Source organism: Equus przewalskii, chromosome 30 (assembly GCF_037783145.1).
Source record: "Equus przewalskii isolate Varuska chromosome 30, EquPr2, whole genome shotgun sequence".
In the NCBI taxonomy this organism is placed as follows: domain Eukaryota; kingdom Metazoa; phylum Chordata; class Mammalia; order Perissodactyla; family Equidae; genus Equus; species Equus przewalskii.
Genome location: NC_091860.1, coordinates 5655546 through 5668002, shown reverse-complemented (window position 1 = coordinate 5668002; position 12457 = coordinate 5655546). Strand labels below are relative to the sequence as shown.

Genomic DNA, 12457 nt, shown 5'->3' with positions numbered 1-12457 from the left:
GATATATTTTTTTAGGTACTGAATACAAAAAAACAAAGATTTTGCCTCTCAAGAAACTTAAGGTGAATAGGTAATAATTATACCAGCAAATATTGAAAAGTAGGGTTTTCTACATGCATCCCATAATTATTCATAAAAAAGTATTTATTGATTACCCTTATTCTTAAAAATATTTGCCCTTTATTATTTGTGTAGATAGATGCACTAAACTGAAGCCCCACTAAACCATTAAACAGCTTATATATTTACTTCGAAAAAATGAGCAGATGTTTTGGGGGAGGTTGAAGAGAGGTATGTGGGTGGCAGGAAATAAATGTTTCCTCCAAGGCTAGGCTTTCATGAACAAGTTTGAGCATATAGTTATCTGAAAGTGTTAATAACTTTAATAATCATAATCTATATCTAAAAGTTATGCAGGGTTGGTAATGAAAATTGAAAAATGTCACATATATAAAGATAAAAATATATGCCATCTGTAAATCTATGACACAGAGGATAACAACTGTTAACATTTGGCATGTCTTCTTACAGAGTTTTGCTAAGCATATACATGCATACATGGATACATACATGCATACACTGATACATATATATACACACACACAAATATATTTCCTAACTTAAATTGAGATAATGCAGACACCATTTTTGAATTTTCTTTTAATTATGTTATAAGCATAACTGAGAGTCACTGAATAGTCTTTAAAAACAAGATTCTTAACTAGGGACTGGACTAGGGTGAGATAAATGGGGCCCCTAAGGTACCCCACTCACCTCTCCCTAGTCCCAGACCTGTTCTTTTTTTTTTTTTTTTGAGGAAGATTAGCCCTGAGCTAACATCTGCCACTAATCCTCCTCTTTTTGCTGAGGAAGGTTGGCCCTGAGCTAACATCCGTGCCCATCTTCCTCTACTTTATATGTGGGACGCTTGCCGCAGCATGGCTTGACAAGCAGTGCATAGGGCCCCACCTGGGATCTGAATGGTCAACCCCATGTGCAAACTTAACCGCTGTGCCACTGGGCTGGCCCCCGGGACCTGCTGTTAACAAACATAAACGGATGGACTGAAATTCCTTGCTACTCAGTGTGGGATCCACAGGTCAGGAGTGTCAGCGTTACCTGGGAACTTGTTAGAAATGTAGGATATGTTGGGCCCCACCACAGATTTAATCAAAATCTACATTTTAACAAGATATCCAGGTGATTCACAAGCACATTAAAATTTGGAAAGCAGTGCCCTAGTTTCACCATTTCTCCTATTATTAAACTTCTGTATTATTTTCAATTATTTTACTATGGTAACTAACACTATATAGGACTCCCATGCACATATATCTTTGTGTCCTTGAGTCATTATTTTATTAGGATGGACACATTAAAATGGGGATCCCAGGTCACTATACTCTCTTTTAAATTTGTAACTTCTAACTTACAATGGTCTGAGAAACCAGTGAACCAGACTTCTTAGAATTAAGACTTGGAGAATTCAAGGATCAATATAACAAGTGATTATACACTTGGGTTTGAATCCCAGCTCTGACAACAAGCTGTGTAACTACAGACAATGATGCAACCTGTCCAAGACTTAGTTTCCTCATCCGTTAAACAGGGGTTATACTAGGATGTACCTCACAGGATTGCTGTGAGGATTAAATTAGCTAAAATATGTAAAGCACATAGAACACAGTAAGTGCTATCTATGTGTTTGCTATTACTATTAAGAGGAAAAATGAGTAAATAAAAAGGCTCTAAGTGAACCTAATATACCACTTTAAGGCCTGAACTTTGAAACATCATCTGTATGCGTCTTAAAAGCCTTTTTCATTTCATCCTTGATTCTTGGATCTGTTCTAAGCAGCTGGGTTTGACAAAAAGAAGTGTACTACATTTGAGAATTGTTTTTCCCTTTCTTTGTTCATTACTTCATTATTGGCTTTAAGAGGAGTATGGATATATTAGTCTTCTGCTAAAGCCAGGTGCAAAAATTGATCTCAATTGTCTAGGAGCAAGAGAGGAAGAACCAGGACACATGTGCGATGCTCATGTTACCCTCCCAAGCAAGGAGATTCTGCTGTCCACTCTCCTCGTGGGAGGACAGCTGGCGCAAGTTAAGACAGGAATGTCAATACAGAGCAGCAGTTTTGTCTTAGTGAAATCAAAATAATAACCTGGAAGAAGGAGTCAAATCTAAAGGACAGAAATAGGTATTATGAGAAAGAGGGCAGCAAAGTCAGAAACACAGAGAAACAAGAAGAGGTTCAAGATGAAGGCATAGGAAGGAGTTCAGAGTCAGACCAGCACGTTCATCAGAATGCTGATTTTATCTGGTGTGCCAGGTGCACGCTGGGGTGGGGCAGGTCCAGCTGCTGAAAGAAGCTTCTCTGGCTGGAGGCAACTTTTAGATACATCATCCTATTATTTAGGTGCTAGCTACCAGAAGCAATCAAATATGAGACACTTGCGTATCACTGAGACCCTGAAAATCATTCTTTCCTATCTCATTAATTCCAAATTCCACAGTTCAGCAGTTAAGAGACATGAGTTTGCATAAACAGCCTTATTCAGGTCTAACTAAAAGCACTTATAACTTAAAGATCTCTATCACTTAAATCATATTTTTGCCTAAGAGAAGATAAGGGAATGGCTGGACCACCCTCCATGAAACACTCAAACACGGTCATTACCTCTCAAAAAAGCTTCTTGTATAAGAGTAAGGATAAGGTGAATTTTCCATTTCTAGCAAACTCTGACCAAAGGCTATTTTCAAATATTGTGCTCGTTACTTCTGAGACTCAGTGAATCTTTTTAAATAACTAAAATGTATTAGGGAATTTGTGTATGTATGTATTGTTTATTTTAGACCAAAGATCAATCAAAATAAATTTTAAATAAAAAATGAGAGAAAGAAAAACATCTCAAACTAAATTCCTTAGATGCGGACTTGGCCAATCTGACTGGAAATCAACCTTGCTAGTAGCTCTTCCTTCACCTGAAATATTGGAAGGTTCCACCTATAGGAGCTTTATGTTTTATTGGTGGAAGCTTCCCAATACAAATACAGGAGGAAGAATCTGAGGAGGACTCTGAGAAGACTTGCTCTGAAAAAAAGAAGACTCTAAAAATTGATAGGATCTGAGTTGGGAAGACCTTAGAAAACAACTCCCCTCCTCTACTTCAGCACATTTTCCCCACAACAGCCCGGGAGGTTGATCAGCCTCAACTTGCACACTGTCAGTGGTGGAGAACGCACTGTCTTACGAAGCAGCCCGGTCTATTTTCATGCAGATGTAATTGTTATATCTAATCATTCCAGTGCTCACTAAACTGAGCAGAAATCTCGCGCTCTCTGTAACTTCTCCCCACTGTTTCTGGCTAGGTCTTTCTGCAGCTCTCCATCTCTAGGCCCTCTGACACTGGAAAGCAATTCAAATTACAGAAACCTGGAATAAGAAAACTAACTGTAAAATTTCTAGTGCGACCTCTCCCCCTACAAGTGCTAGAGAGCCTTGGATATGCACTTTTCTTCTCTAAATCCACCTCCACTGGTACCACAGGCTGAACTGGCTGGAACGAGGGTGTAGGGTGGGGGAGCTGGAGGGATTCAGCTGATTCCAAATGGACTTGGAGGATTTAAGAAACAGCAAGAAGGCAAGTCTAACCAGAGCAAAGTGAGCACGATGGAGAACGGCAGGAGATCAAGTCAGCAGGCTTTGCAGACAGAGTCATGACATACAGATAAAGTCATGCAGGGCCTGGTAGAACACGCTGAGACTTAGGGTTTTATCCTGAGTGTGCTGTGTAGCCCCTGAACGGTTCTGAACAGAGGAATGACAGGAACCATTTAACATGTAAAAAGCGAAACAAAACACTTCTCCTATATGGAGAACTACTAGAGAGGGACAAGGAGGAGATAAGGAAGGCCCGTTAGAAGATTATTACTATCATCTTAGTAACTTATGACAGTGACTTATATTAGGGCAGTAGTGGGGAGAGGGGCGGCAAAGGGGGATTTGGGATATATTTTGAAAGGAGGGCATACAAGCCTTACTGATGAGCTGGATGTATGAAGGGTATGGAGGAAACAGAAAAGTCAAAGACGACTTCTAGTTTTTGGTCCCAGCAACTGGGTGGGTCATTTACTGAGATGAAGAAGGAGGCAGGAATAGGTTTTAGCAGGAGAGTTCAAGAGTTCTATTTCAGACATGTTAAGTTTGAAATGTTTATTAGACTTTCAAATAGAGATGTTGAATAGGCAGACATAGATATGAGCCTGGAGCTCATGGGAGAGATCAGGTAAAGAAATAAATGTGGGAGGACAGACGGCATTTAAAGCAAGGGATCACGTGAGATTACACAGAGAAATAAATGTAGGTGGCCAAGAACTGAGCCCTGACGAATGCCAACTTTTGAAGACCATGAAGAAGCGGAGGTAGCAAAGGAGACTTTGCAATTTTATGTGTATTTCACGCTTTAAAACGTAAAAGGGTCTGAAGATGTAGAGCTACAGAAAGACACAGGCAGAACCGCTGGGGAAGAGTTACAGGAGAGAGGTTTCTGCTAAGTTTAATGAGCGCTATAGTAAGTTGGTAACATTATTATTCTTCCTCAAAAAGCAGTTGGAATTATTTTATGTCTACAAAGTCCACAGCCAGCCATCATAATCTTCTTCAAAAATCACCTTTCAAAGTCATGTGCCTACTCTATTTCTGACTACTGACCTATTGACTGAGTCTGGATAGCTGTATTTCACGTCAGCTGCTCAACTGCCCCATCCCTGGCCTCTGGCATGCATCCTAGCTTCTGGATCCAAGTTCTCATCTCAACGAACAACTTCTAGTTGCCCAACACTGACCAGGAGGCATGTTGAGATCATGTTCCCAAGAGCTGCCAAAAGTTCTTGGCATAGGATCAATGAAGCATACAATGAGTGAGTGTTCAGCAGTTAATCAGGTGGCAGAGAATAAGTGACATGTTAGAGAACTGTAGAATGAGCCAGATCAAGGTTGGAACAGGGAACTGAAGACTATAGTCCAGGACAGTCATCCCAGGAGAATCTGCTCTAGGTCACCCGGTGTGATCAGACACTCTTTTTACCCAGAAAAGTTGACGTAAGCTGAAGTTTACCGTGTGTCTGTGGATTCAGGATTTCCCGGAACCTGATAACATTGTAAACCAAACTGTAGGTACTGCACACCATGGGCACTCGTTCTTTCTGCCCCATACCGTCAGGGTTAGCCTGGAGACATCTGTTACTCTCCCAGCCTCATCTGTAAAGGGAATTCCAGCCTATCTCATAGGAGTTTGTGAAGATTAAATGGGATCATTGTAAACAAAGTACCTGGCACATAGAAAATGCTCAATACATATAGCTGCTGTCATTTATACTTTAGATGACCACAAAATGACAGTCGGCCAGCTGAATGGTAAGCATATCTCTAAAAACAACACTTTTAATGCTCTTTTAGCACAGAAGAAAAATAAAAGGGCTCTTGTTTGATTTTTATGTGTGAACTATTATATATCAATGGAATTTAAACTTGTCCTGAAAAACTCTCCTCTATTTTTCCAAACTTCCTTACCAAGGTTAGCACAATCATGTTACACAACTAAAAAGTAAAGATGTAAATTCTCTTAATATGAGATTGATAACACCAATTCTGAATAAATATCGTCAAGCAAAACAGAACTCTCCAAGCCTAATAATTATTCTGCAAGAGTCATTCAGGTCTGGGTCTGTTGTTTTAAATGTCTATATCCTTTAAGTATAATGTATTTCTATTTCCCTTTATGAAATTTAAGTTTAACTAAAATCACTGAAGTTGGCAACAGAAGCAGGAAACCATTTATAAGACCAGCATGGCTATTTTACTTTTATTAATGAAAAGTTATATAATAGTTTCAGCAAACTACAGAGTTTCCTTCTTATAGTCTTTTAATATTTATAGAAATTTAAAAGTTATACTGCTAGAGTTCATTTTGGAAACTGAGAATTTCTATTATCTGACAGTGATCAATTATTTTATCTCAATTACAGAGAGGCTATTTCAGAGCTATGCTCATCTTTACTCATCCTCTTTAACAATAGGTCAACTGTGTCTAGTACTTGACCTAGAAGCTCAAGTAGGTGTGACTGAGCAAAACTACACTTAAGAGGGTCTCAACTCTAAAACACCGAGTCACATTACTAGCCTTTTTGCCTCTAACAGTACATTAAAGAAAAGAAAAAGAAAAAAGCAGTATCCTGGGAATCACCTAAAGGGCCTGCTTGTGTTAATAGAAAATGCTGTATTAAACTACCGAAGAACACACAAATACCTCAAAGGAATCAAAAAGCAAGTCTGTAACCAAGTACAAGGAGAAGCTCACGGACACCATGCCAATGTAAAAGAAATTAAATTCCACACCTCTTATGAACTGAAAGATAAAATCTATAGTCGCATATTTCTCTGCATCTTTATTTCATGGAATATGGATTTTTTAAAGGTAATGAATAATTTTGATTTTTCACACTATTACACAGAAAAGTTACCTCTAACTATAATTTTCAAACAAATAAACCTTGATTTTTTTCTGCTTTTAAATAAATCTTTATTTTCGAATAATTTTAGATTTACAGAAAAGTTGCAAAGATACTACAGAGTTCCTGTATACCCTTCACCCAGTTTCCCTTAAAGTTAACATCTTACATAACCATGGTTTTACAAAACTGAAAAACTGACGTTGGTACATTACTACTAATTAAGCTATAGACTTTATTTGGATTTCATCTGCTTTTTCACTAATGTCTTTTTTCAGTTCTAAACCCAATCTAGGGTACCACATTGCATTTAATGATTTTTTTTTTAGTGCTTTAAGTTTTGTAACATGACAAACCCATGTGTCTTATAAACAATGTCCTCATTATAATTATTATAGAAAATAAACCTACAGCTCCCTGGAAAATATGATTTATTGGATATTAGGGAAATGTTACATTAAAATTCATGTAAAGATGATATTTCTACTGTTTTATTGAGTAGAAAAAGAGGTAAATCACTGAAATAAGATATGCCCCCTTGCCTACTTTGTCAGGAACCTATGAGATCAAATTATTTAATGCTTCAGAAATATCTTTTCAAAAAACACTTGTCACTTACCTATCTCCCACAGCTCCAGTAGAGTCATAAGATATATGGCAAATTCTTTTAATTAATCCTGCAATAGAATATAAAGTATTATAATCATATTCAGATAATCCATTTTTATCAAATATATGTAAAAACTGCCTTCCTTTCATTCCCAACTTCTATTGTTAATTGCTGTATGATATTTTTATTAAGATAACAAAAGAACTAATTTAAGGGAGAATAAGTCCATAAATTTATTATATGTCTTTAGTTTAAAAATGAAGACATGCAAAGTTTAATAAAGGTTTTAAGATGAACAGAAAATGTTCTAGAAAAAAAGAAATGCCACAATGAATAAAACTGACTAAGAAGAATGCTTCACATTCTTTTCCACGTGCATAATGCTGCGGCAATTACTCAACAGTCACAAACAAGTGAATCATATTGACAGCACAGCCTTTTTGATGGGAAAATAGTAATCAAGACCTTGGGGTTAAGAGATTTTTAAAAAGACAAGTGTCTGGTAAAGTGTCCATGTGTGTCAGTTTGCCTGAGACAGTCCCAATTTATGTCTATTATCCCAATGTCCCACTCAATTTATTATTTGTCCTGGATTTTCCACTTTCTAGTGATTGTTTTTATGGTAGCATTAGTTAGCCAGGACTTTTACTTCCAGGCTCTGCCACGATCTCATTGAGCAGAGTTGATGCACGTGCAGTGACCCCAGCTGCCAATTTAACATGTGGTTAAATCTGAAAGACCCTGAGCAGTAAGCCATCTCTGGAGGGCCGTAACTGACACCTCTCTCAGACAGCACCCACGCCACTTGCAGGGAAAGAAAGTGCATTCAGACTCAGCAGCTGGGGACAGCTATTCCTTCAACTTGGTGGCAAAGAAATACTGGAGAAAATATTCAATGTCGCTGCCCCTGCTCAGACATCAATTTAAGAAAAGCAGATGAAAAAGATGTTTTATATATTACTCTGTAAAGCATGACTTTTCATTTAGATCAAACAACTGTTCCTCAAGTTTATCTCACTCAGTTCTGAGTACAAATCTTGTTCACATAGACAAAGTTAAGTCACAGCTGTTACTTTGTTGGCTCTATTAGCAGAAGAAATTCACACTTAAATGATGCCAGTTTTCTCTCAGTGTCAGGAGATACAGCAAATAGAAAAATCAGTTAATTCCAATAATAGTTTGATTGTTTTCATCCAATCTATGGAATCAAAAGTAAAGCTTTTGGAAGTTCATTTTGTAGAAGGTGAAACAACCGATGCTGCCATAACTACCATTTAAAGTCAGTCAAAAAGTTCAACAACAAAGATAAAATTAGTCAGTTTTCATTATTCACAGTAAATAAATCCTATAAAGTCACCATGAACCCTGAATTATCCAACAGTAAACCATTCTTCTTAGAGAAAATACCGAGTTAAGTTCCTGTGAGCCTCTGGCCACAACATTTTCATCAACTGATCAAACATAACCTTGTTTTACGTGTGCTTCTGTCTAAAGACACTTTAAATTTAATATACATTGCTGATTCACCAACATCGAACTCTCAGTCAATAGTGCTACTCATGCCTGGATGACGCTTATTTAAAACATGTATTTTTCTCCACAAAATACATCACACCACAGCCTTCTTGCACGTAGAAACAACCTACAGCACTTCAGCACTATGCCTGGGAGCCATTTTAAACAGTGAAATCACCAACAAGAAGCGCAAAAATGCAAAAACTGTGGCACCACGAAAAGGACACTTGTTTACTGTATAAGAGCTGACAGAAAAAGGCAAAGAAGTGCCTTGTTTTATCTCAGCTGGGAACATGTATGTTGAACAATCCAAATTTTTTGTCACTATGCAAATGTCTGTGAATGCCTACAAAAGCGCCATGAGTGCAGAATTTGCAGTTACAAATAAATTTTTGTGAGTAGAATTCACAAAATGGAATCTGCGAATAATGAGGACAGCCTGTATTTGTTTTTACAGTAATAATACAAATACAATTTGGTCAAGCACGGCATCACAGAGTAAAAAACAATGTTCCTATTTAGAAAATTATGGAACAGAAATAAACTTGGAGATGGTTGTGATTCACATATAATTCACAACTGTGCCATGTGAACTGCAATATACCACCAAGCAAAGGAGAAGCAAATACATTTTGCAATCGCATCTACTACAGATGTGTAGTCTAGCAAGCACAATTTACAAATATTTAAACACGCACATCGTTAAAGAAACTGAACTAAAATAGTTTTTGTGACAAAGATGATGTTGAATAAAAGTAAAATACATCAGCATGGCAGTACATTTTCTCTGTTTTGCTACTTGTCTTAGAAATCTTTAAGGCTGTTAACATTTGCTTCGTAAAATCATCAACAGCACTGTGCTTTTTCCATCGAGCGCTCTATATCTTGGCTGCACTTTGTTCCGTCATTTGGACACTTTTAACGCAAGATGTAATTTATACAGAGAACCTACTTTTTTACTTAGATAAGGTTATACTATGTACCGGGATGAAATAAACTTCAAAATGCTTACAATGCAGCAGCATCTAAATTTAGTAGACTATTCAAAAGACTTATAAATAGATACAAATTATTGGACAGGCTTTGTCTTGTAAAAGTTTTACTGACTAAAGGTACTCTAAATAAAGTAAAAAGAAAAAACCAGTTACCTGAGAAAATTTGGGGGCTGGAATATTTTCATATTAAATTATTTAAAAAATCAAAACTCATAATAATCTAAATTTATTAGAATTTGTTTTGAACTTGGGTACCTCAGTACTGACAGAGATATTATATTCTCAAATTTAAAAATATGATTTACAGTGAATAGTAACTGTTGAAAATAATCAACAATTTCAAATTTAGTAACTATAAAATGAAACTCTGAAGACTATAATCTTACGAAACAATTAAAAATAGTACAACCATATTTCAAAACTACATTTCTTTCAGAAAAATACAGAGACCCAGTATTAGATACAAATTATGACTAAGAAACCAAATAATGTATGTGAACTTTTACTGAGAATTCTATTTATGTTCTTTTTAATGTTGAGAAAATCAGTATGGAACAATTTTGTTTTGCTTAAATGTACATGGAAATATGTTATCTTTTAGAAATAAATTTATTTTTAAAATAACTTCTTAGAACTATTTTATACATTCACCAATAAAAACAACTTGTCAATCAACAAATAAAATTATATAATTTTATTATTTTTTAATACTCCTTATTGTCAAAAGAATCTCAGTTTGGCAATAAATCAAATGGTAACCTAAGTGTGATGGTTAACTTTATGTGTCGCCTTGGCTAGATTACGGTGCCTAGTTGTTTGGTCTAACACTAGTCTACACATTGCTGTGAAGGTCTTTGTGGATGTGACTAACATTTACAATTGACTGATTTTAAATATAACAGATTACTCTCCACAATTTAGTGGGCCTCATCTAATCAGTTGAAGGCCATAAGAGTAAAGACTGAACTTTCTCAATTCCCAGAAGCAACTCTGCCTCAAGACTTCAACATAAAAACCCAGTGTGAGTTTCCAGGCTGCCATGAATCCTTGCAAATTTTGGACTAAAGATTGCATCATCAACTCTTAGCTAAATTTCCTGCCTGCTGGCCCGCTCTACAAATTTCAGACTTGCCAGCTCCCACAATCATGTAAGCTAATTCCTTAAAATACACACACTCCTTCTCTCAATCTGTCTCTCTCTTTCTCTCTCTATATATATACATCGCATCCACAAAAGATGTGATAGTCTATAATCATATATATAGATCCTATTAGTTCTATTTCTCTGGAATGTCTGACTAATACACTAGGTAAGGGAGATTAGAAGGCATTAAGGAACTCCACCCAATGGAAGGTGCCCCCTGATAAGAGCAGAAAGTGAAATGGCTTTATTTTAGGAAGCATGCAATTGAAATCACTACCATCACCTTTAAAGAAGAATAAAATCCAGATTCTAGGGCCACACGTTCCTATACCAGAATGACACCAAATAATCCAACCACCCAGCTTTTAAAGAACAGGGTCCTGTCTTACTCCTCTTTGCACCTCCTTTCTAGTGGGAGTCTGAGACAGGGAAGGTGCTCTAAAATGTTGCTAAATAAATGGCATCTCAGAAGACATCGCCAGTCCTCAACGCTCTAAAGATGGTGAGGGTGTATACAAAACTATGTCTTTTAATGTTTTCAGTAATCATAATGGTTCTAGTAGCACTAGTGTCATCATTCTGAGATTGTTGCCTGTGTAATATGGCATAAAAATGAATGAATAATTACGGGATTTTTCTAATTCTATAGTCACTTGTGGCATAGAGAAAAGGAGATACAGAAGGAAGATTTAAATGCAGTATAGTCTAGAGGTTTTTTTGTTTTGTTTTCTTTTATTTTGTCTCTGCTTTATCTCCCCAAATCCCCCTGGAACATAGTTGCACATCTTAGTTGCAGGTCCTTCTAGTTGTGGCATGTGGGATGCCACCTCAACGTGGCCTGACGAGCGGTGCCATGTCCACACCGAGGATCCGAACCGGAGAAACCCTGGGCTGCCGCAGCAGAGCATGTGAACTTAACCACTCGGCCACGGGGCTGGCCCCTAGTCTAGAGTTTTAATTGGAAGCATCAATATAAGTTTGTGAGGAACTTTCATTTTATCTCAAATATGAGCATAATTTCTGAGCTCTGTTTATAGAAAAGGCCTAGAAACACTGACCAACCCAGTATCAATGAGCATCCCTTAGAGACCAGGGCTTTGTAAAGAAACAGCTGATTCTAGGGCTCAGGAGCCAATTTTGAAAAGCTCCCACTGGCCAAAGATAGAATAATTTTAGCTTTATTAATGATGATAATTGAAACTGATTAAAATCCATCAAATATGTTTAATTCTAAGCGTTCATAATATTTTTTTAAAACTTGGTCACTTTCAAGAGATAAAACAGTGCTAATTATCTTAAGAACCATTAAATCAAAGGAGAAAATCAAGAATTTATTCTGCCTTTCCTTTATGAACTGTATCACTGAGTAATACCTAAACTTCGTCAACTATGATAGCATTCTTCAAGCCACACACACATCTAACAGTAAAGAGTAAAAATCTAACTGGGCTAGGAGGGTATAAGCACTACCTTTGACCAATAAGTGGCTTATGCTGACCAAGGGGTAAGCCTTAGGTAGTAAGGCTAAAAGAAAAAAACAAGAAAATAAATTTCAGCAGGGACATGGGAGGTTGTACACTATGGGGAAATACACACTTCATACAATCAGCTCAGGCAAGTCACTAAAAAATAAATAAATGAGTAAGGAAACAACAACACTAACCCTCAGCCCTGAG

At 36.9% G+C, this 12457-nt stretch overlaps 1 protein-coding gene across 18 annotated transcripts in view; it reads right to left on the bottom strand.

The window, feature by feature from the left end:
• The window catches only part of ZNF438 (zinc finger protein 438), a 185993-nt gene that overhangs the window by 138121 nt on the left and 35415 nt on the right, over positions 1-12457 (bottom strand). For all 18 annotated transcript variants that reach the window (XM_070601763.1, XM_070601758.1, XM_070601761.1 and 15 more), the window contains exon 2: positions 7137-7194. Coding sequence is in view for 4 of the 18 variants with exons in the window: in XM_070601758.1 (XP_070457859.1) it covers positions 7137-7164 (28 nt within the window). In the remaining 14 variants the exon portion in view is untranslated. The remainder of the gene's footprint in view (positions 1-7136; positions 7195-12457) is intronic.